We start from the raw sequence: 22,531 nt of genomic DNA, 5'->3' as shown, positions 1-22,531 counted from the left end.
GCTCGGGCAATGAAGTTTGACCAGTATACACAGATCGACAGCCTCGAGCTATTGAAATATCACTGTTCGAGCGATCGAACTCGGGAGCCCGCAAAATCATGACTACATTCAAAGAAAGCAGAGATCAGCCGTACAACTCGGAACTGCATTCGATATCCAAGGAGTAAATTAGACTAGAAGACCAGCGGCGTTTCTCATCTCTGATCCTGTTCTATTTATTCCCGATTCGCGCGTAAAGAGGAATCACAGCATCAGAAAGAACGAACGCTGGAGCGAAGTTCTCACGCATGCGAGGCTTCAACCGAGTTCTCACGTGTGTGTCAAAACAAGGTAAATATCGTTCCGACTGGAACTTTATTCGCTTTGTGAATTCGTAAATCTTTCAGTATTCGCTGCCTCCTATCCTCCACTTGCAGAAAATCAACCCGAGCGTTGTGAACGCGTGAATTATCGGTCCTTGACGAAGGGAGGAAACGGTTTCACGTATTCCATGGCTCTGTGAGGGCTGTCGAAGAATTTTCATTCTAGATAGGTAAGAGACACGGATCAGGATTATTCGATAATTATGGGAACGGTTCTATCGAGCGATCAATTTTCTATCTACACTGATAGAAAATATTTGGGTTCTTAAAATATTTGATATTTTTCTGAATGTTGAAGTTACTAATATTAAATTTCATAATTGAATTATAGCATCTACTTAGGTGTAAATACAAAATTGAAATTAATAAATAGAAAATGAAAAGATGATACTTATAAGAAATATTGATATTTGTATTAGATATTCACTTTGCATTTCACATCGATTTAAAAGTAAATCCTGAATTATATTACAAAGTACTAACAGAATTAAGATTGTTGTTATTTGAAAATATATATATATATCAATCGTAACAACTTGTAGATCTAGTTTCATAAATTCTGAATAAAAAGTAATACGATGTAAATAATGATAAATAATTATTCTTAGCATATAACTGTCATTTAGGTTTCCTAATTCCATTGTGAAGAGATAAATATTCAAATTTGTTTCAAATAAAGTAATCGATTAAACATTAGATATATACGTTTTAACGTTGAATAAAAAATCTGAAGAAACCCTAAAGTACTAGGCAGGGGCTTTAGAATATGATGCTGTATTTATTGTAATTTGATTTTTAAAATCGTGATAGAAAAATACTACCAATTGGTAAACACAGCATTCAAACTTTTACGATAAAAATTTTGAAAACTGTTCGGTAGGAAAATAAATACTCTGGTTTATGGTTGATCTCGAATTATCGAGGAATCAGTTAGTATTTAACACTACGTGCACTTTATATAATTCGGATGAATAGATCCGGTATCCTTGTGCAAATAAATCTTTATTTGAATCAGTAAGATTAATGATTAAGATATACATAATAATTCAGAAACTAGGTATGTAAGAATTCTTGCACCGCGTGCGCAATATTTTGTGAATGACGGTTAAAGTCGACGCTAGTGCCCCGAGGCTATTTCGCGAATGACGACTGAAGTCGGCGCTAATACCCTTGGGCTGTTTCGCGGATGACGATCGAAGTTGGCGCTAGCAGCGGAAGGGTTACATTTTAACAATACATTCTCAGATGTACTATTTCTCATCCTATCGTGGCTTTTTCCTATCATTTTTTCACGTTTAAAATGAAACCACCATTCACTTTGAATAGCAATCATTTGATTCTAAATGATTATTTTACAAAAAGTCACGATCGAACGAAAGCAACAATACTGTTGCACTTTAACAATACCTGAAGTATAATACTTTTATTTATTTCAGTAACGTATTTTTAGTGTACTGATAAAAAAATGTACCAAAATAAGTTGGAACTTGTAACACCTACGCTTGGAAAGTATACCGTTACCCGTTATCGATATCCTAACCTATAAAATACATTGTACAGTGACGATACTGGGTCCACCGTCCCTTCGTTGTAAAACACTGGTTGTCTTTTAAAATGTCTTTATCGAAGATCACAGCTACTCTTACTTCCGTGAATTGAAACTATTGTATATATTTTCACAGATCACAATAGCGTTAAAAAAGTTCATGATTTGTGTAAGTCATAAAATTAAATTTCGGTACTTCGGTGATTACATTCGATCTACCGTAGGTTAACGCCCTTCTAATGACTCGTGCGATTCTCTAACGTTTGGAATCATTCTGCAGAGTCAACTCTTTCTTCTCCCCAAGGCTTTAAGACGTTTGCACCTACGTTGTAAAACACCAGTCGATCGGAAACTTCTACAATTACTCACTTTACGTTTTTAATCGTCAATATGTGTACAATGCAGTAAAAAGTAAAGATACTTGCTCAATTGTGAATCCAATATAGCTCACCGTATCTTTTCAAGAAATGTTAAGACAGTATCTTTCGTAAACAACGATAAAGGAATTATTTAAAGAACTTTTTTGTACATCCAATAGTTTTCAAGCGTTTGAAGAGGTTGGGGATTTTTGGAAGGTTTCTGGAGGGTAGTTTCAACCTATAAACTTAGGTTTCAAAAAGTTCGTTTTACGAGCCTACGAAGCTTCTTCAGAAATGGAGAGACAGAGGAGAGACTTCACGCGAATGGATGTTCCCTCACCCGGAGGGGTGAGATCAAACATCGTGTGCCTAATCCTATTGACGAAACTCACGCGCGTGGAAGTCATCTCGCTCGAAAATCGTATCGTTGCATCGTTAATTGTTTATTATTTTGCTCGTAGCAGTTCCAGTTTCGTGCAACACGATGGAGATCAGGAAGGTCTATATGAAAACGAGAGCCGAGTTCGGCAAGCAATGCATTTTCGATTTAAGCGGGCCGACCTTGGACGTGGATATCGAACCGAATCTGGCCTGCACGACCGACTACGTCTTGAAATCCTACTGTAATGTTGGTGCACAGCATTCGACGCAATTGGCACTCCACGAGGTTAGCTCGATGTCATTTAAGCAGGTTACGGACGAATCTGTTCGTTCTGTGCATTCAGCGCGTCCGTGCTGATGCGATTCAACGTCACACGGAAAGTCAACCATTGTTACGTACCCGATACAGGGTTTCTTTTCTCTGTGTAACGGTAACGCGATGCGCGAGCTATTCTGTGGATAGAGTCGTTAGTTCGTACAGTATTTGGAGAACAATGTTTCTCTGCAATGGTTTAGCTCATGGGTAACGAATAATAGGAAAACGAAACTAATAGATCATGCTGTGAGATGAAAATTAAAGTATTGGATACGGTATTCTAGTTTCGCAAAAAGAAATCGACCAAAATCGATCCGGCGATCCAATATAGAGAGTTCTCGTGTTACGTGGTCTCGAATTACGCGGATTCGTAGGTGCGCTATTATGTCTCCACTTATGGTTTTGTACGTATGTTGTACGTAGCGGTGTATGTATTCTGTTATTAAATCGAGTTCTTTCTTCAATTTTTTTTTCATATATATTTTTTATATATTAAATATATTTCAGGTAGAAAAAAAGATCAGTTCTTTCCAGTCAAGGAAAGAATTTCTTTTAGTCTTATCGGATGAAGAATTTTAATCAGACTTCATAAAGTTTACAATTAACAATAAATAAAAATTGTTCATCATTGTTCACATTCTTTTAAACTCGATATCGATCTTTCTTTCTCTCTAGAATACATTGTATTTATACAATTCAATTCGCGCTGTATTTTACTTAAATATAATGAGTTTAACTTCCGAATGGTATTTGATATTGTTCGCAAGTTTTACGAATATCTATAAAACGAGAGTACAGGGGGATAGGAAATTAAAATTTGTAGTTTATCAATATTATTAGAATTAACGGGTTCGCTGTTTGGTAGAAAATTCTTTTTAACATATGATACAGTCATGGAATTTACGCGCTCCGCAGTTATATAAATATTGTATCGTTTATTGCAGTAGCGAAAATATAGGAAAAAGCATCGTACTCCCATCTGAACATTAATGTATAAAATTGAAAAACAATTTGAAACGATTTTGAATTTTGATGTTTGCATGTCTCGTAGCATAAATACGAAGGAAATGTTAATTTCTCAAGTGAAGAATAATTAAAATTGGACTCGTTTATATGCAAAGATTTATACGGTTCTTTTTCGTCGATATTTGGGGACTATTTCTCATTCAATCGAAAACGTTCTCGGTGGCTTGCTGGATCAGATACCTTCGTGTTGGTTATTTAACGAAAAAGCGCAAAAAAGGAAAAAGTAGAAATTCGGAGGATCACGTAAATTGGAAGAGTAATTCGTGTGTTACTTTGAATGCAGCAGAAAAGTTTATTTATTTCGGAATCGTGTTCGTTTCGTGCTACAATAACAGGAGCAGTATCAACTTGTTGAAAGCCCTCAGTCAAATGGATACGACTGAAGGCACAACAAGCTCACCGAAAACTTTGTTACTTGATGCATCGGGCATGGAACTTTCCACGACTCTACCATTTGGCTGGTATTTTGTGCAGATTTCTATAGCATTCGTGTTTTGAAATGTGTTTCTCGTCCATGAGATATATCAGAAATTTCTGCAACCGCGTACGAATTAAATATCTAGAAAAGTGTCGCCATTTAAAATTGTCTGCTTAGAATGTACCGATTCGTTTCTTATTGCATGATGCAAATCGTAACTTCAGTATTACCGTTGTTTTATTCGAAAATTGTCTTGCAATATATTGTGCCCTGAATTTCTGGAAAGCAATTGTCGGAGGAATATCTAAATAATTTCAAAGTACGATATTATTTCAACAATTTTAATAGTACCACATTGCATTTTATTCGAGAGTTATCAAACGATATAATGTACGTTTTTATCTATATAATATCTGAATTGAATTTTTAGAAATTGATGCTTCTGTTGCACACACGAAATTCATAAGCAATGTCTATAATAATTATTTCTACTTTCATGAATGTAGTGCTGTTGTTTCGGTAAACTATTATAGTTTGAAAGACAATAAAATATACGTACAAATTTTCTTTCGATCGCAGAAGATAAAATAGAAATATACTTGCATTGTTATCAAATGTATTACAGCATTGGTATTTATTTTTATTTGTTTATAATTTGTACGAAAATTAAAATGGATATTAGAACGTTCATCGCATTACAAGGCAGAAGTTTTACGCGATGTGTCGTACGAAAGTTTTCGGTGAAATATGTACATTTATAGTGAATTTACAGTTGAATGGACGTGTGCTAATCGTCTCTCGCGTTGGAGATCAAATTATGCACACCGATTAATCTTTCATGCAAATGCTTGTCAAATAATTAATCTGCTATTAAGTACACAACTCTCCAACGCGTGTAGAATCACAATTAAAGCGTACACACGAGAAACGAGGCTTGGTTATCTACTGAAAAATCATTTTATTTTGTTGTAAATTACAGAAAAACTGAGAACTAATTACAAGTGTTTTCTTATAAAGAACACTTTTTCAGAATGCACGGCTTTGGATGCATTCTTCTCGAAAATTTCGAATTTTTACTGTATTTGTAATATACATATACTATACATATGGTCAAATTACATATTTATTGTGTTTGCAGGATTTGTAATTTGTAACGCATGTATCTAAAGCACTATTTTTGACACATTTATACCGTTGAAAACGCAAGCCTGCCCTAGGTTCAACCTTGATTCTCCAATCTTTATTTAGTTTAATTTTTGTTTCAATACCATTCTGGTTTTACTTTTGGCCCGATATTTTAAATACGTTTCACACACAGATGCCCTTAAGGTGGAAGAGAAATACGAAGACAAACTCTTACGACACTTTCTCTACACGTTTCCCGAATTCTCAGTGGCTCGGTTGCATTGTTCACAGAAGAAATAACTGTTGCTCGAATTCGCTAGGTTTGCGCGATAAAGTTTCTCAAGTTCGGTAAACGCCACGTAAATTATCCTGGAGTTGGGTCCCTCCTTGAAATCTTTCCCTAGAATCGTACTTGGTCGTCTAGTTTTCTCACTCTGACGGCTGTTCTCTCGGAATTTCAGGTCCAAACCACTGGCAAAACGATGAGAAATTCCGGAATGTTTCACTTGGAGGGCGGATGGCCGAAGGAGATCAACCCAAGGGACGAGGAAGCTACTGCGAGGTTTCGCAGGAGGACCGAGAAGGACGACAACTGGGCGCCGAAATTACATAACCTGTTCGAGGTAAGTTGTCGCTTGATCGATCGAGCTCGAGGCTCCATGGTTAAGAGGAGAGTTCGTCACTTTCCAACTTCAAAGATGTTTCCTTGTTCAATATCGATTTAGCGTACGTTCTTTATCGATTGAGCTTAATCCGTGACGAAAGAAGTAGGGTGCAATTAATTTAGAGATTTTTATCGGGCTATTTAATTTATATAATATACTCTATATTGAAACTTAATGCGAGAGTGTGGCATTTACATACCAGCAGACTATCGTATATTTGGAGATGCTCCCTGGCTGAGTTGAGAGTTATTGGAATATATTTTCATTTTTATTAAAAGATTTGAATAAAGTAAACGAGGCGAGTACAATCTTGAACAAGTGTGTATACTTTAAATTTCGTTCCGACTTTTTGCTTTGGAAATCAAATTTTCTTCTTGTGTTATTTCTTAACGAAAGAATTTATTTTCTTCTAATTTTCGATCCGCACGATTCAACACCAGTAATTGCTAATAAATTCGAAAAAGTTTCTTATAAAATTATTCGTTAAATTTGCTTCTTCGTATTAAATAAATAACCATTGTTAACTATTCTTTATATCCGTTTTATTTTTACAAATATGCTAATTCAAAGAAAGATTAAATTTATCGGGTGTGTCATTAGGTCTTTCAAATTGTTTTAAAATTAAAGGTACAATGCTATAAAGTGACTGGTGTGTTGTACGTTTGTAAACATTTAATAGCTCTAAGAAGCATCGAATACTAATTGAATTTGAAAACAGTCTGAAAGATCTAATGCTACACCGAATAAAGTTAGTATTTTTCTGAATTGACACATTTGTAGGAATAAAAAAAATATAAGGAATATTTAACAATCGTTATAATTTCGTTTTATTTTTGTTAATTGTATTAAATTTATAAATATTATATATATATATATATATATATATATATATATATTTATAATTTTATATAGAAAACTGACTTTATGAAAGAGATTTCGTTATGTTTGATGCTATTGAAAAGAACAAATGCCAATTATTATTTTTAGTTTGTTTAGTTAGTTCGCGAGTATGACAAAAAGAAAACAAACAGACGAAGATATAGTGTCTGTGCAATGGGAGTGAAAAGAACATGGTATATGCAGTCTTCGTCGGTTGAAAGGTTAAAAGTTAACTTTAGCGGGAATAACGTCTTTCAGTTTCTTGAGTTCAGGGACGGTCACCAGCTAGGAAGCTAAACCGTTCGTGAATCGATCCATTTCATGGCCATTTCTAATTTTTTACTAGTTTCCGTACTGCATTACCCATAAAATTCCCTCCAATCAACGCATAATCCTCGGTCAATGTATGCATTCATATTCTCTGAACAAATTTCTCGGAAGAATTTCTTTAGCTGATGCACGAGAGTAATCAGGAAGGTTTCATTTTCAGTATAATAATAGAAGTGTGGTAGCAAAGTAAAAAGATAAAGTATTACCAGAAAAACTTGTAGTAAATCGAAATTATCGAATTCTTCTGTATCACATGGAAGTCCAAGAACGTGCAATAAAATGCACTCTCGAGTTTATAATTATATCCATTTCACGTGTTTTGTGTTTTTAATATCAGTGATCGGTGATCCAAGATGGAATTCATGTGATACTAAACTGTATACATCTCACTTTCTTTTTACTTACAGTTATACAAAGTCATTCTGCTTATTTCCTAATTGTCTAATCAAACGGATCTACAATTTTGAATATCCGTTTCTTAAATATTCACTGGCAGTATTCTTTCTTTTTTGTGACAAAATAAAAATTATTCTTACATTAGATTGAACAATTGTAATTTCGTAAATTTTATAAATGGAAGAATATACGTAACTCTTTAAAAAGTAGGTCCTAATTAAGAAATTCAAACAATAATTAATTTAATTTTATCAATATAAACTTATATTCTTTTTTAAATAGATATTTGAACATTCGACAATACGCCTAAATGTATCTGTGTATATTCTAACTTATTTGTTGATTACTGACGAATTCATAGATTGCATCTCATTAGATGTTTCGTTCATGAAACAAGTTGATCTTTGTACTGCGAAAGCTTCCGTGTCAAGATTTGCTAATTAGTACCAACTCTTGGCGCAGCAGCAGAATCGTTCGACTGCTATTGTGTCGACGATCGTTAGAAACGTTAAATTAAGTTCTGTTGCAGATCATGGAGCCAAGTATTCTTCAAAATGGCACGATAAACATTTACCAGAACTATTTCGACGACATAACAATGACAAAGTTGGTACAATCATTTTGTATCAGGTGAGTGACTACACGTTAAACCGTCTTAAAATTTTACTCAGTTTATTTTCACCTCGTTGACTTTACACGATGAAAGCACTTTTCCTTTCGGAAAACACATGTTTTATGTTTCTTATTGTCATACTTTAATGATACGTCGACATATTCTTTTTCTATCTATTTGAAACTAAAACTAAGTTATTTTGAAATTGAAATTGAATTAAGGATACGCACAAGAACCTTTAAGAGAATTTTATTAAAATATTTTAGATTTAACTTTTTGAAAATCGAAGCCGTTTTATACTCTATAATTTTATTAATTCCTTCAAATATTTTTGTTATCGATTAAAATGTAGAATTATAGAGCAAGATGCGGTTTTCGATTAGGGCTGGGATTATTCGAATAATTTATACACAACTTGTAGATACTTAACAATTTCTAAAAATTTTGAATATTTAAATATTTCAATGTCATTATTCGAATAAAAAAAAAAAAAAAACAAAACTCACTTCTAACCCATACTATACAATTCAAACACTACGAATATTCAGATACTTGATCGGAACACGAACTATTCAAACGTTCGAGTGTTCGAATACGGAAAAATTCGACATTAGGTAGTCCCAGCCTTAGTCTCGAAACTCCATTCATTATTTTCTGTACGACCGCGTTTGTTTTTCGCGTTACTCTCGCAGGATTGTACACACCTCGCGTGGTTTCGATACTACTCGCGATACGCTCGAGTTCGTCGCTACTCATTACGGATAAATTATTCTTCAAATTGATCCCGTTCGGTTGCGATCGGTATCGCAAATCAAGAGCCTTGGCTTCACCTCGAGTGGTTTGTCACTCCTGTGATCGGTCGTGCCAGAAACACAGAGGCGACCGTGACTCTTCTGACGATCATCTTCTGTAAATCGGTTTTCAGGACCGTGAATGTCTACGCGGACCCGGAGACGCCGAAGAGGCCGGTAACCAATATCTCTTGGTCACCGGATTCTGGCAGCAGGATCGTGGTCTCTTACTGTTTCTTGAAGTTTGGGAGACAGCCAGATTACAGTAATAGGGTGTATATTTGGCAGGTCGGTAGGTAGAAGAAGAGCAGCGAAGCGCTTTCGCGTCTTAGCCCCTGGCCCCATTTTCGCCGCATTAGCAGGATCGCGGGATATTTGCATCGTTTTGCATCCCTTTGCATAGCCTTCTGCCATGGAAATGGACGTTAGCCGAAAATGGTCGAGATTGAAACGAGGGTTGAATTCAAGCGTTTGTTAGTTTTTGACTAGACATCGTTGAAAAGTCTGTCGCTTCGTTTCTTTACGCGGTAACGTTGCACGAATATAAATAAATTCAGTGCAGAAGTAAGAAATTAGTCTCTCTTACAAATCGATATTAATCTGCAACATTTATCTATTTTTTTTAACTACGTTACTGTGTCATATCACTGGAAAATTTAATTAGGATAAAACTCTCCAAGGGTTTTACATTTTCTCAAAGTACATTTACCTCAAGATCTATCCTGCCGATTTTAAGGCAATACTCGAAGAATGAAAGATCGTATAGAATAGTTAAACCACGTAGAGATTAATAATGTACGAATTGTTGAAAAATACGAAAAATCAAGGATTCGATCCAATATATAATAAAGAGAAATTACTACTTTGTTTTTCTATAAAGTCTGTTCCTATGTAAAAAATTAATATTTAAGAAAATGAGAAAGGGTTGAAAAACAGAATTTCTGATCAGAGTAATGCCAGTTTTATAATCTTTGAAATTGTGACTTTATGAAGGTTCACGCGATGGATAAACTAGTCCAGATTGTCATCAAATCATGAGCACTATTGAAGTAGAATATTTTACATTTTGAGTAACATATATAACATTAAACTGTATTAGATGAGGTATATATCTACTAATTTTCATTTCGAACGAATTGTTTCTTCGTAGAAAAGAAAACTGATTAAGAAACCTTAATCTTTGACTCAAAGTAGCAGATTGCCCCCTTAAATAGAAATGTTAGAAACACCTACAAAGATGTGAAAACCATCAAACGTTTATCTATCGTTTCTTTATTCTAAACAATTTGCAGAATTTTCTGTTTCTCGGGGTGATACCAACCAACACGAATAAAGGAAAGTCGTAAGAGAAAAGACACTAAGTTCAGAACTTAGAGAGAAGAAAGGGAGCGACATTCGTTTCATCTCAGCGAGTCAAGGTCGATTTATACTACCTGTTCAGACACGTTTCGTATACAACGTATGCAGTTGATGAAAAGAAGAACTATGTATAATGTATGTACATCTTTCTTCTTTTCATCAACTGTATTTGTCGGGTACGAAAGGTCCCTGAACGGACAACGTAAATCAACCTTCTTTACAACTCCTATTGATCCTTCCCTTGACGCATATGGTTGTCTGACGTTTGTAACATTTTATTTAAACGTCTTTCCGTTGTCGCGTGCGATAGAAGATTACTATGGTTCAACTGACCTTTTGCTAGTAAACTTTTCATGAAATATTGACAAATTATAAAAAGACGCGTGCACCACAATCGGATTACAGTTAATTGTCCGCTCATGGTCACCAAGACGTTATCCCTGTCGTATCGTTTGACTGTCCCGATCGTTTCATCTCTCGCCTACTCGCGTAAATCTGCAGGTACACGCAGAATCAAGTTGGCACAACGTGAAAGAAAGACTCGTTCTTTGCGTGATTTACAATCGGAGAAGTAACCTTGAACGTCTAATTGATTCTGATCCGATTGTAGACTGGCGATTTGAGGAGAGTGTTCGGTGACTTACGCCAGCTTGTTTCGCGTTTCAAATGCAATGAGTTATTGTTGAATGTAAACGAGCCGATGAAAATCTGGACAGTACAGGGACCGCTTTCTTATCGAATCCGGATTAAGAAACGCCTTCGTCATTTTCTGCGCAGACAATCCCAACGTGCCTTACATGGCCCTGGAGCCGTTTAGTCCGTCCGTAGTCTGCGAATTTAATCCTCGGGATCCTTCAGTCCTCGCCAGTGGTCTTATGACAGGTCAAGTCTGCAACTGGGATATCAGAACCGGCATGACTCCCGTTCAGGTCTCGCATCTACAATTTAGTCATAGGTAAGCGCGAGAGAGACGTGTTTGGTCACCAAGCTTTGGTAACGGGTCTGCGAAGCTTCTCCTCGCTTTGTAATTTAATTGATACACGTTTGTTCAAGGAGTAGATATATCTAGTTTGGAGGTAGACGAAACTCGATTTTTTGGAAATTCGAAAAATTAGTAACGTTACAGACCTTTGAATGAAATTTACTAAATAATCTATACGAAGGGTGGACAATTTATGGTCTAGTAAATAGAATTATTTTTGAAAATAAATATAAGTTGAAATTATTTTTTATAAATGCAAAGATCACTTTAAGAAGTGATACGTTTTGTTGGTAACTATCAATGCGTGTACATGTATACGTTGAGTGCATAGCAGGCTTGGGTATTATTCAAATAAATAGTTAAGATAATTATTATCTTGTCTACATATCACTTGCAGTAACTGTGTGTTATTCTATTTGAACGGCTCTTGATTTCTCTTTAGATTGTTTTATTATTTATACACTATTATCTCGTTATAGGTCGTCATTCGTGTTTTGTTGTAAGTAGCATCTCTATTCCCTCCACTTTTGTAGAGTCGCGAGCGAGAGATCACATGACAGCGGCAAACCATAAAGTTCGCTCGAGTTTCAGCGGTTTGGATAACTAATCTTAATTTGTGACGTAACCTTATATCGTAACGATCTTTAAACCTCGTTAACCAGCCCCTACTGTCATTGAATGGAAACGGTATCCCTGTTTCGTTTTCTATTTTCAATACTTTTTTCTGTAATGATAAATCCATGAATGGGTTTCTCGTTGCTGGCTGTACTGAAAACCACTAAAGGCAGTTTTCCAAATTCTCGAAACTGCATGTCCTACATTTTTGTAATTTTAATTCATCGACTCTTTTAGCTACATAGTTTCTATACAGTTAGCAACTGTTTCTATACAGATTTGATACTGCTCTGCTAAATTGGGGATAACACCTTGTTAAGAATGTCAATCTTCCTTTTTATTCTTAATAAAGTTCTTTTCCGATCCGTGATAATTTAACAATAATTCAACTATAATAATACACGCAACTGGAATAGTAATTGTAACAGTACGATTGATTAAAATTGTTTCAAATTTGAATAACCTTTTCTTTAAAAAAGACGATATTTATTTTCCTGTATCCCTGTACAATCGAAACCGCTGAAACTAGAGCGGGTCTTTATGGTCTGCCGCCGTCATCAGCCGTCTCGTTCACTAGCAGTCTATTGCATTCGCTGCAGCAAAGAACAGAACTACAAAATAGAGGATTGATTCGTTGGAAGTCGTGCCTGTCCCTCAAGTGGACAACCTATAACGGGACAATATTGTATTTCAAATAGAATAATTTTTCATTTTATTCGTTTTATTCATTTTGATCGTCTCGTTGAGATGATCAATTCGTAAAGTTAGTTTTATATTTGGTATTGAATATTTTCATAGTTGAAATGCTTTTACACGTACTTGATCCATACGCGCACCATGTACGCAGCATTGTAATATTTTCAGAGAAATATTAGAATAAATATTAACATACAAAGTAAAATAAGGTAACTTTGAGTACTCGTCGTTTCTGAGAATACATTCTCAATGTCAAAGTCCACCGAGAGAAATATAATAGATAAAAGTTGCTTTTTCTTTGAGGGACTACGCAAACGCGGTAAAATGGCTAGCAACGAAGAGTAACACGGAATTCTTTTCCACGTCGTCGGATGGCCGAGCCATGTGGTGGGACACCCGATGGATTCGAGAGCCGATGGAAATCCTGATGTTCGATCTGGAGAGGCCGAACGAGCCAGACATGGACAGAGCGATCGGTGTTTCCTGTATGAATTACGGGCCGACGGCAGGCACGAAGTTTATGCTCGGCATGGATAACGGTGTCATCGTAAGCGTGTCGAGAAGAGCGAAGACGAACGCGGAGAAGCTGGCAGTCAGATTCGAAGCGCATTATGGCCCGGTGGTCTCAGTCGATCGCAACCCCTTTAATCCGGGGTTATTTTTATCCATCGGTGACTGGACGGCGCGCATTTGGTCGGAAGATACCAGAGAAGGAAACTTAGTTTCCACTCTGTATGTTAGTTTTCTTACGTATCGTGGAATATAATTAAGCATACCCGATCACCTCTCGAAACTAGGACACGCTGTGGTCCTTATTCTATGCGAAGATAGAGGAATCTGGTATAGAACAAAATTATTCTTCAACTGGTAGGGTTTCGGACGATTCTTCCTTTATCCGAAAATTGTTTACCCGAAGCATACGTTTACGATCTGATTAACACTCAACCGAAAGGGTGGAGTCGACGCGAATCATATTCTTTCTAACAAACGTATTGATTGCAATTTATTGGAGCAAAGATTAGTGAAAATTTGCTTTCACTCTGTGGATTGGTTTTTTTACGTTGTCATTGAAATATAATCGAGCATGCTCGTCGAACTTCCGAAATTGGGACAAACTGTAACCCTGTTTAATGTACAAATAGAGGAATGTGATACAAAATGAAATTAATCTTCGACAAGTGTGGATTCGAGCGACCCAATTTTCTCTGTCCGAAATTATTTATCCAAAACATAGTTTACGGATATGTTTGAAACAAATCTTGTTAATACTCGACTAAGGGGATGAGGTTAAAGTGATTCGTATTTTTTCAAAGAATCGCGTTGATTGCAATGTGCCTCGTTGGAACAAAGATTTAGTGGACATTCGTATAACTCTCAACTGGAACGACAGAATTAAAACCACACACACTTGTCTACTCGAAGCATATATTTACAGAAAACCTGGTTGACCCACAACCTCTGATAGGGTCGGATTAAAGTGACCCACATTCTTTCAAACCATCATATTGGCTATCAGAGCTTGTCTAGTTCAGGCAAATATTTAGAGGAAATCTGGTTAACCCTCGACTGTTAGGGTAAGCTTAAAGCGACCTATATTTTCTTTCAAAGCATCGTATTGGTTATCAGCACTCGTCTACTCGAAGCAAATATTTAGACGAGGCCTGGTTGACCCTGGAATGAAAAGATAGATTTCAAACAAACCGTACTATTGTTCTAAAGCGTCATATTTGATTGGTTATAACAATCGTCCCCCCGTAAGCTTGTGTACCGTATCTTTTGTTTGTCATTGGATATTGAATGAAGTACAGAAACGTTGAACAGTCAGAGAGAGAGTAAGTTAAATTTAATCCTCACTGGCAATCTTCTCGCGGACTGTATTTATAACGAGATAATTTAATATTAACGTCAATACACTCGATTATAAAAATGTATATTCCACTTATTTCCTTCGTTGGAATCAAATTGATCTCATTCTATTGTTTTTATACGAATTATTTCATCCTCATCAGTTGGAGTTTGGACATAGATAAGTGCAACGCACAGTAGTACCAAACTACGTCTTTAAAACCGAATACTATGTACTATATACGAATCAGTTTAATTGCAGAACGATTATTTCGGTGTGTGTAGTTTTACAGAGGAGTTTCACACCCTTAAATCGTTTATCAACAGACACGGAAAAATATCTATTCGATGTATTATTTAATGTTTTATAAATTTATCCTGCTTCGAGTGAACAAAATTCTCTCCAGAGATTGTCCCTTGTCAATTGTTATTTATTCGAAAAATCATTGCCCTCTAGGTAACGTGTGAACGTTTTAACGTGAAATGTTTTTTTTTTTTTACCGTCAGATTTCTTAAAGAGAGTCCAACAGCCGGCTGCTGGAACAAGTCAAGACAATCTGTTTTTTACGTGGCCACTGACACTGGAGCCTTGTTAACCTGGGATCTACTTCAGAGTATTCGACAACCCATTTTCACATTGCAGTTGTGCAAGGAACCGCTTACCTCCATCGCACCCTACGAAGAAGGTACCCTCATGGCCATTGGTAACTCCTGTGGAGAGGTATTTCTGGTCGAATCGACGGACTTCCTTCAGTCGTTCAACAAAAAGGAGAGATGTGTCCTTTCGGAGGTAAATATATCAAATACACGTTCTATTCTATTTGGCTCTTGACGTATCGTGTCTTTCTGCGTGTAGGTAAGTCTCTGTGTAGATGATTACGAGTACTATTCGAGTACAGTAGCGTGGGTGTCTTAACACTGTCTCGTCATGATTTCGAAAAAACGGGAAAGAAAGATGAAACGTCGAATTGAAACGATGTACCTTTGAAACATATTTGAAACTGCGTCCTGGAGTTTTCGGGTTGCGGTTCATTAGCAAACATAAGTCTCCGTGAAAAATTTCTTCGTATTCGTTTCAGTATATAGAAAGGTGCTCAAAGTTAACGAAGGCGGTGGACGTGCGGTTAAGAGAAATCAAATTAGTGCAAAAAATCCTGGCCGAAGAGGAAGCGGCCATGAAGGCGAAAGAAAGGTTAAAGTCAAAGAGGAAAACCACGTCCAACGTGAAACAGGGAGATCATATTTCAGCACAGAGCGTATCGAGCAAAGAAAAGCGGAAAAGCGGTCCGAAAGAAGTAATAAAGTATCCTCGAGAAGATATGCCATCATATGTACTCAACGAGGCGGAGCAGAGATACTTCGAGATCATAGAACAGGTAAAGCGTTAGAATGATTGTCTGTTGCGTATACAGACCGATTTTCAAGTGCATGTAAATATTGTGGTATCGAATGCTAAAACACACGAAGAATGTTTGGCGAGTATAGATTCTACGCACTATAATTCCCGAGTATGGTAAAAAAGTCATTAGACAGTTTAGAATTCGATCGAAAACATTTTTACTTTTATTAATCCTTAATTAAGATTCGAAAACTATATCTACAAGACTCTAGATCAGAATCTTCAAAATTAACGAATTCGTAGTAATACGAAAGAGACGAGAACATCAAACGCATTTTTCTCATAACTGTATGTTACAAAATGGCTTCGATGATATATTAAAATTTACTTAGCCCATTGGTTTCAAATTTTTTTTGGCAATTCTTGGGTGCACATGATGTTCTCGTAGATAGCAGAACGAAGTCGAAATATTTATTTTTCGAACTTTTCGAGCCCGCGGAAAGGTACGAAAAGAACTAAAACAATTGGTAATCAAACTTCAAAGTGTCCACCCTTTTTTAATTACTGTTTCTGTTTCTTCGTATTCTACTGCTTCCGATAGCCAAAATGATACTAATTAAGAATCGTTTCGGGTAAACAGAACGGTTGGTATTATGGAAACCATTTTTTGGGGGGTTATCACACTGACGTCAGCTTGTATCTTTTTTCTTTAAAAAAATTTGCGAATGTTCCCAAAGTATTAATAGATATACCTAAGAAATTAGGTAAGCATTAAACGATTTATAGCGTCTTTGTAAAAAGAAAGTGAGAAGAACAGTATAAATGCACGTTCTACGGTCGAAGACCTCTTTAACCGAAACAAAGAAAAAAAACACACCGAATACTTTTCTACAAGCGCAAGCGTAATTCCGTTCGATTATCAGGAATTTGAGAAGTACACGGTTAAGGACGATCCAGAGGTTTGCCCGAGTCGGCCACATTACGGCTCAACGAGGAAGCACGATCGAAGGATAAAGAGGAAGTCCCAGCAAGAAGACGCGGAGACGAAGGGCTCGAAAAAGAAGGCCGTGAAGAAGATTTCAGCAAGGGTATTGGAGTTTCAAAAAAAGAAAGGATTAAGTCAGAAGCTAAAATCGTTCCTAGACGTAGATGCGGCAGCTTCACAACTAGCCAGTGAACTCAGCTTCGCGAGGTCCAAGAGCAGAACGGTAATGGAGAAGACAGCTAAGAGGAAGAAAAAGAAGCAGAAAATCACGTTCGCGTTGCCTGTGCCGTGCAAGGGTAAAATCTGCAGACCGAAGATCTGCTGTTTTAGAACCCGCAGGAAAAAGAAGACAATAATAGAGAAACCTGGCACCGGAAGATTGCCGAGCATGGATGCTTTCGGCGTTTCGCTAGGGAAGTTGATGGATAGCTCGAAGAAGTCCATCCGTAGGTCGAGCATCCGTTTCAGGCAAGCGGGCTCCATTTGGAAAATACTGGACATACCCCTCGAATTGACGCAAGAAGTTGAGAGAGCCAGAAGAGAGAGTAAGGAGGTTACGTTGTCGAGGGGCAAACTGGGTAAATTTATCGTCAAGAGTATACCAGAGAGGAGCAGGTGAGAAATAAATAAAATGAACCAGGCGATAAGTAGATTTTGAGCGAAAGAACAAAACTAATGTTTCTCTGCTCGTGGCGGCCTTAGTTTCTTTTTTAGCAATATTTTTATTATATCGTTGATGAGAGGCTAGACTAAAAGAAATATCTGACTATTCGGTTTATCGAGTGATCGAGTTTGAGCAACTCGGTGCTTAATAAGTGTCTTTTGTTCGACAGAGAAAAAGAATATTTTGCAAAGATATTAATTTTTACATTTTCATGTTTTTTACATTTATAAATCCCTTGAAAATTTAAAATATCCTGCAGCGACCGTGTAATAGAACGTGCATAGTTTAGGAACCACTGTTGTAGAAGCCATAAACGTAACGTAAGTTTTAACTTTAAAAAGAAAAAAGGAATATTGTTAGTTTCAAATAATCAAAATTTATTGACACAGTTAATAATGAAAGAAACGTAATAGTAATATTAAGATTTTGGATTGAAAGTATGCTCTACCAGGCACAAACAATGTTTACCAATGTACTCCAAGGATTCATCTTACAAGTTACATTAAAGCTATTGATTTTTATACATCCCTTAAGAAATATCCTTTAAGAAGGTATTATCATTATACTTTAAAATTCTGAAGTTTATACCCACAGTATAGGGCAAAAATAAATTCGATCCCTTGGTCGAATGTTGTGCAGAAAAGTTGGAGTGCAGGGTGTTAAAAATAGCCATCCCTTGCGGTGATTGTAGGCTTACAAACAAGGAGAATAATCGTCCAGGATTATTTCAGAAGCTGATTTCGTTAAGGCGTTCTTCGAACTGTCTAAATTTCTGAAAGTCTTGCAGATCACGTATAATCAAACGGATTCAAATTTGGTTTACTGCGGGGATTAATTTTCAACTGAAAAGAATTCCGAGATGTTGAACTGTAGTCATTTCCGGGTTGTATTTAATTTGCGAGCTGGTGTGCAGTCTCGTTAGAAAAGTTACCTTTAATTTTAGAAGAAAGTCGTATTCAGAGTTTTTACTTCTTCTTCTAGCATACTTTTTTGGTAAGTTTTGACCCCAATTTAAAAGTCTATCTCACAGAAGACAAGACGCGTCAACCCTTGGTGGGATACTTTCCACGAAGCTCCATCACTGGACAACTATGTGCCCAACTTTAGACCCACTTGATTATACATTATAGTCAGATTTGGAGAATATGGTCAGTAAAACTTCTCATAGAAATTTGGATAGTTGGAAGAATGTCCTGATGAGAATAGTTTCTAAAATACTTTTGGACACCACAAAATTGTACTCGGTGTTTAGGGCAAGTAACGCAATTGGGATTGTTCACTTCACTTCACTTTGATTTCCTTACACGTTTTCTCATCTAAAAAAAGGAAAAAGGAATCGAAACACTGGACCTCTATTGCTCTTTTTCTATGATTGGAAACAAACAAAAACTTGTCCAGTTTAAACAATTATCAAAAGAAAACTACTCGATAAATCTGTTTGAATTAATATATTATTGTATATAATATATTAATATAATAAATCTGTCTTTTTTTTTTACGTACAATCTGAAATTTGAATCGGTGGTTCAAGAAAAACTTTCATTTATTTCTCTCCCAAGGAAGCGTGGAAAAACTGATGTCGAGAAAAAGCGAATCGAAATTTTTGTTCTGCCTTCATTTACATTTCAACAAGCAAAAGTACATACTCCGAAATTACAATATCCGATAGGAAAATACTAATTTACAGTCTCTCAATTTTCCGTAAATTGAAAATAAAATATTCTGCTAATCGTACGAAGAATTTAATTTCATTTTATCGCGTTTATAAACTACAGCAACTAAATGGATACGAGAAATAAATACAAACTTCGTTTAAACTTCACTGAAAGATTTTTAACTCAATTTGCATTGTGACGTATTTTAATACGGTCCTTTTATGAGAAGCACCAGATGCAATTTAATATTCGCAATTCCAATTCTATCTGAGTGTAAACGAATATCAATGCAACAACAATTAACGCCGCTGCATGTTTTAACACGTGCTGGGTATAAAATTCTTTGTAAATTTCAGAGAGCAAAATCCCATATTGTACAAAAATTATGGAAATGTTTCTATACGAAACCTCTGAACATAAATATATTTATCATAATTCCCAGTATAAAATGCTCTTTTTATATTCATAATGCATGCGAATTCATAATTGTCGACGTTATTTTTAAAAGAAAATGCACACGATGTAACAATAGCTTTACGTTTCAGACCATGTATCATAATATTTGCGTACAAAATAGAGTTAACAAGTACGATACGCATTTTTAACTATCTATTACACATATTATTACACAAAATAGAGTTAACAGGTACGATACACATATTACACATATTATTACACAAAATGGAGTTAACAGGTACGATACACATATTATAGACGGATTTTTATACGACTGATTTACATAATTCAGGAGTAAAAGGATAAGACAGCAAAATTTTAACTACTGTACTGTACGTTTCCCTGGATACCGTGATCCTACTGTTTGAAATATTTTTTTATAAAACCGTATCTTTGAGTTTTTGGTAGCTCAAATTTGAATCCATTTACGGACGATTATAAAGTATGACCAAGGTTGGGTAATATGGTCTGCAAAACCACTTCTACAAATTTAGATGGTCTGAAAATCCCTCTGATAAAAACAGCTTCTGAAATAACCTTGGTGCGTGTCGCGATAGCCAATTAGTCGTGTCGTTTGCAAGCCTTTATCACTATAAAAGCCATTTCAAATGGCACTATTATTTTTCTTTCGTTACTAACTGTGCAAATAAATTCTAATTGTTTAGAAACGATGGTTTTTTTTTTACAGTGGTTCTATACTTGTAACAGTATAATAGTCAAATATTTGCAATCGAATTTACTCCAAATTTAGGTACACAATCAACGAACTTTTAGCAGAAAATGTTTTGACCCACGTTTCGATCAACGGACAGTGAACGTGTGAAATGGTTATGCCACTTTTGCAGCGAAAAAATAATCCATGTTTTTCTTTTATACGAAACTAGTGTTTCGATTTTTAAATATCACATAAAAAAGTCATATTGAAAAAATGGTATTAACACTAGAACTATCAAGAGAGTCAAAGAGTGACTTACTGGATATTTTTTGTATAATTATTACACATTTTGAAAACATTTTCATATCCGAAATTTTGTCTGATGTTTATTGAGATACACAACTGGTTTATTTTATAAATTTCTTTTTTCTTTTTTCCTAAGACTTTTATATAGTACACCTGGAATATTGATCTCTCGCAAAATATAAGTAATTTTTGATTATATTCGTATGCCAAAAGTTTCTTATGTACTTTAAGGATTCTTTCAGTACAGAAATATCGAAGTATAATACATAGAAAGAAACATCCAAGTTAATAAGCGTAAAACAGGTGTATTTATAACTATCAACTGATATGGAGTTCTGCTTCAGGAAAAAGTTACGACCTTGTTTCCGAGAAATAACCGAAGTCTGAGTTACTGAAAATTAACTGGTATAAACGTATCGAGTAAAGAGTTTTCTTTTCAATTGGATGAAAAACTTACCAGTGAGTATAAAGAAGAAAGATCATAATCTTTAACAACATCGTGATAACCAAGACTTTCCGATAGACGGTAGTCAAGTATGACAGAATTCTTCCATAAAGTACATTTATCTTTTGAATATCGTATTTTTCGAAAACAAGTCGATTGGATCTGTTTGGTAGAAATAGTATATGTTAATGGTATATGTCATAAAATGGTATATGTCAATTTTCGGTAGTTCTAATGTTAATGACAGAAATATGACGCCTACAGTGATATTTTGTATGCAAGTGTTAATGAACTGGGCCAAATTTGTTGTATTGACGTCTTGGCTAATTCAAACACCGTTAACTCGATTTCGGTAAAATTTATAAATAATATTCTCAACCATATTATATAATGTATAATATTTTTCTCTACGTATGATTTTCTTTATATTTCTTATAAAAACTATAAATTCAAAAAGTGTTTGAATTTAACAAAATTTCCCACGTAATACGATAGGGAATACTTTAAGGATTAATAACGTCGCTCGACTTTTAATTTTAAACATTAACGAAGTCGAAATAACGTCAACGCATTGCGTATGTCGTACACACCCCGGATGAGAATCGACGCCATTTTTTTTTCTTGCGTCTAATGCAAACACAAAGAATATTTATCAAAAGTTTATCGTACGTAAGCAAAACTCGTACAAAGTAAGTACTTTTGTACGTAACTGGTACAAAAATAATCTCACGAAAGCAAAACTCTGTTTTGACGTCGTTAAGGTGGCATAACCTTTAACGTATCAATATACCGTACTTTGAACTCGAAAGAATCGTAGATCTTTCATTTATTCGAATTGTCAGGAGTTAGATAAAACGCTTACGTAACGTGGTAGAGTTAAGAGACAGTTGTCGACTGACCAAGGTGCGAATTTTTCATTAACAAGACGGTTCAATGTCCACGTGAAAACAGAACGGAGCCGAGCAGCGAACGATCACTCCGCAGTTTTACGGACGATCGCAAGGAGGAGTCGGTGGACGAAGACACGGTGGGGGACGAGACGATCGAGGACGTAGGAAAAACAAAGAAGACAGTACCTCTGAAACCTTGCATCCCTCCGAAAGAGAAGAGTATCGTGGAGGTATTCTCGGAGATGCTCGGTGTTCCCATGTCGACATCGATCGAGAAACGCGTCGAGGGTAGAGCTCGGAAGAAACACGGAGCCGCTCGAAACAGAAGTTATTCAGGAATTTCGAGGTTTCGGTCGATCGAGTGACGATTGTACTGTCGCGCTCTACGAAATTTCTGCCACTTTTCTTTCAAGCTGGAAGAAGAAGGTACGA

General features: G+C 35.8%; 2 protein-coding genes across 3 annotated transcripts in view; one reads left to right on the top strand and one right to left on the bottom strand.

Annotated features, from left to right (window-relative positions):
• The window catches only part of LOC143150541 (furin-like protease 1), a 373,697-nt gene that overhangs the window by 98,276 nt on the left and 252,890 nt on the right, over positions 1 to 22,531 (bottom strand). The gene's annotated exons all lie outside the window — the stretch shown is intronic.
• Positions 1 to 22,531, top strand: part of LOC143150321 (uncharacterized) — an 80,442-nt gene that overhangs the window by 9,739 nt on the left and 48,172 nt on the right. The window contains exons 2-13 of the mRNA XM_076318506.1: positions 2,729 to 2,934; positions 5,995 to 6,156; positions 8,333 to 8,433; positions 9,342 to 9,499; positions 11,344 to 11,521; positions 13,163 to 13,599; positions 15,223 to 15,494; positions 15,784 to 15,988; positions 16,019 to 16,080; positions 16,967 to 17,643; positions 21,439 to 21,561; positions 22,161 to 22,387. Coding sequence (XP_076174621.1) covers positions 2,729 to 2,934; positions 5,995 to 6,156; positions 8,333 to 8,433; positions 9,342 to 9,499; positions 11,344 to 11,521; positions 13,163 to 13,599; positions 15,223 to 15,494; positions 15,784 to 15,988; positions 16,019 to 16,080; positions 16,967 to 17,643; positions 21,439 to 21,561; positions 22,161 to 22,387 — 2,808 coding nt within the window. The remainder of the gene's footprint in view (positions 1 to 2,728; positions 2,935 to 5,994; positions 6,157 to 8,332; positions 8,434 to 9,341; positions 9,500 to 11,343; positions 11,522 to 13,162; positions 13,600 to 15,222; positions 15,495 to 15,783; positions 15,989 to 16,018; positions 16,081 to 16,966; positions 17,644 to 21,438; positions 21,562 to 22,160; positions 22,388 to 22,531) is intronic.

The sequence above is a fragment of the Ptiloglossa arizonensis genome, chromosome 8 (assembly GCF_051014685.1).
Source record: "Ptiloglossa arizonensis isolate GNS036 chromosome 8, iyPtiAriz1_principal, whole genome shotgun sequence".
Classification (NCBI taxonomy): domain Eukaryota; kingdom Metazoa; phylum Arthropoda; class Insecta; order Hymenoptera; family Colletidae; genus Ptiloglossa; species Ptiloglossa arizonensis.
The sequence above is the reverse complement of the archived record's forward strand: the minus strand, read 5'-3'. Positions and strand labels throughout refer to the sequence as shown.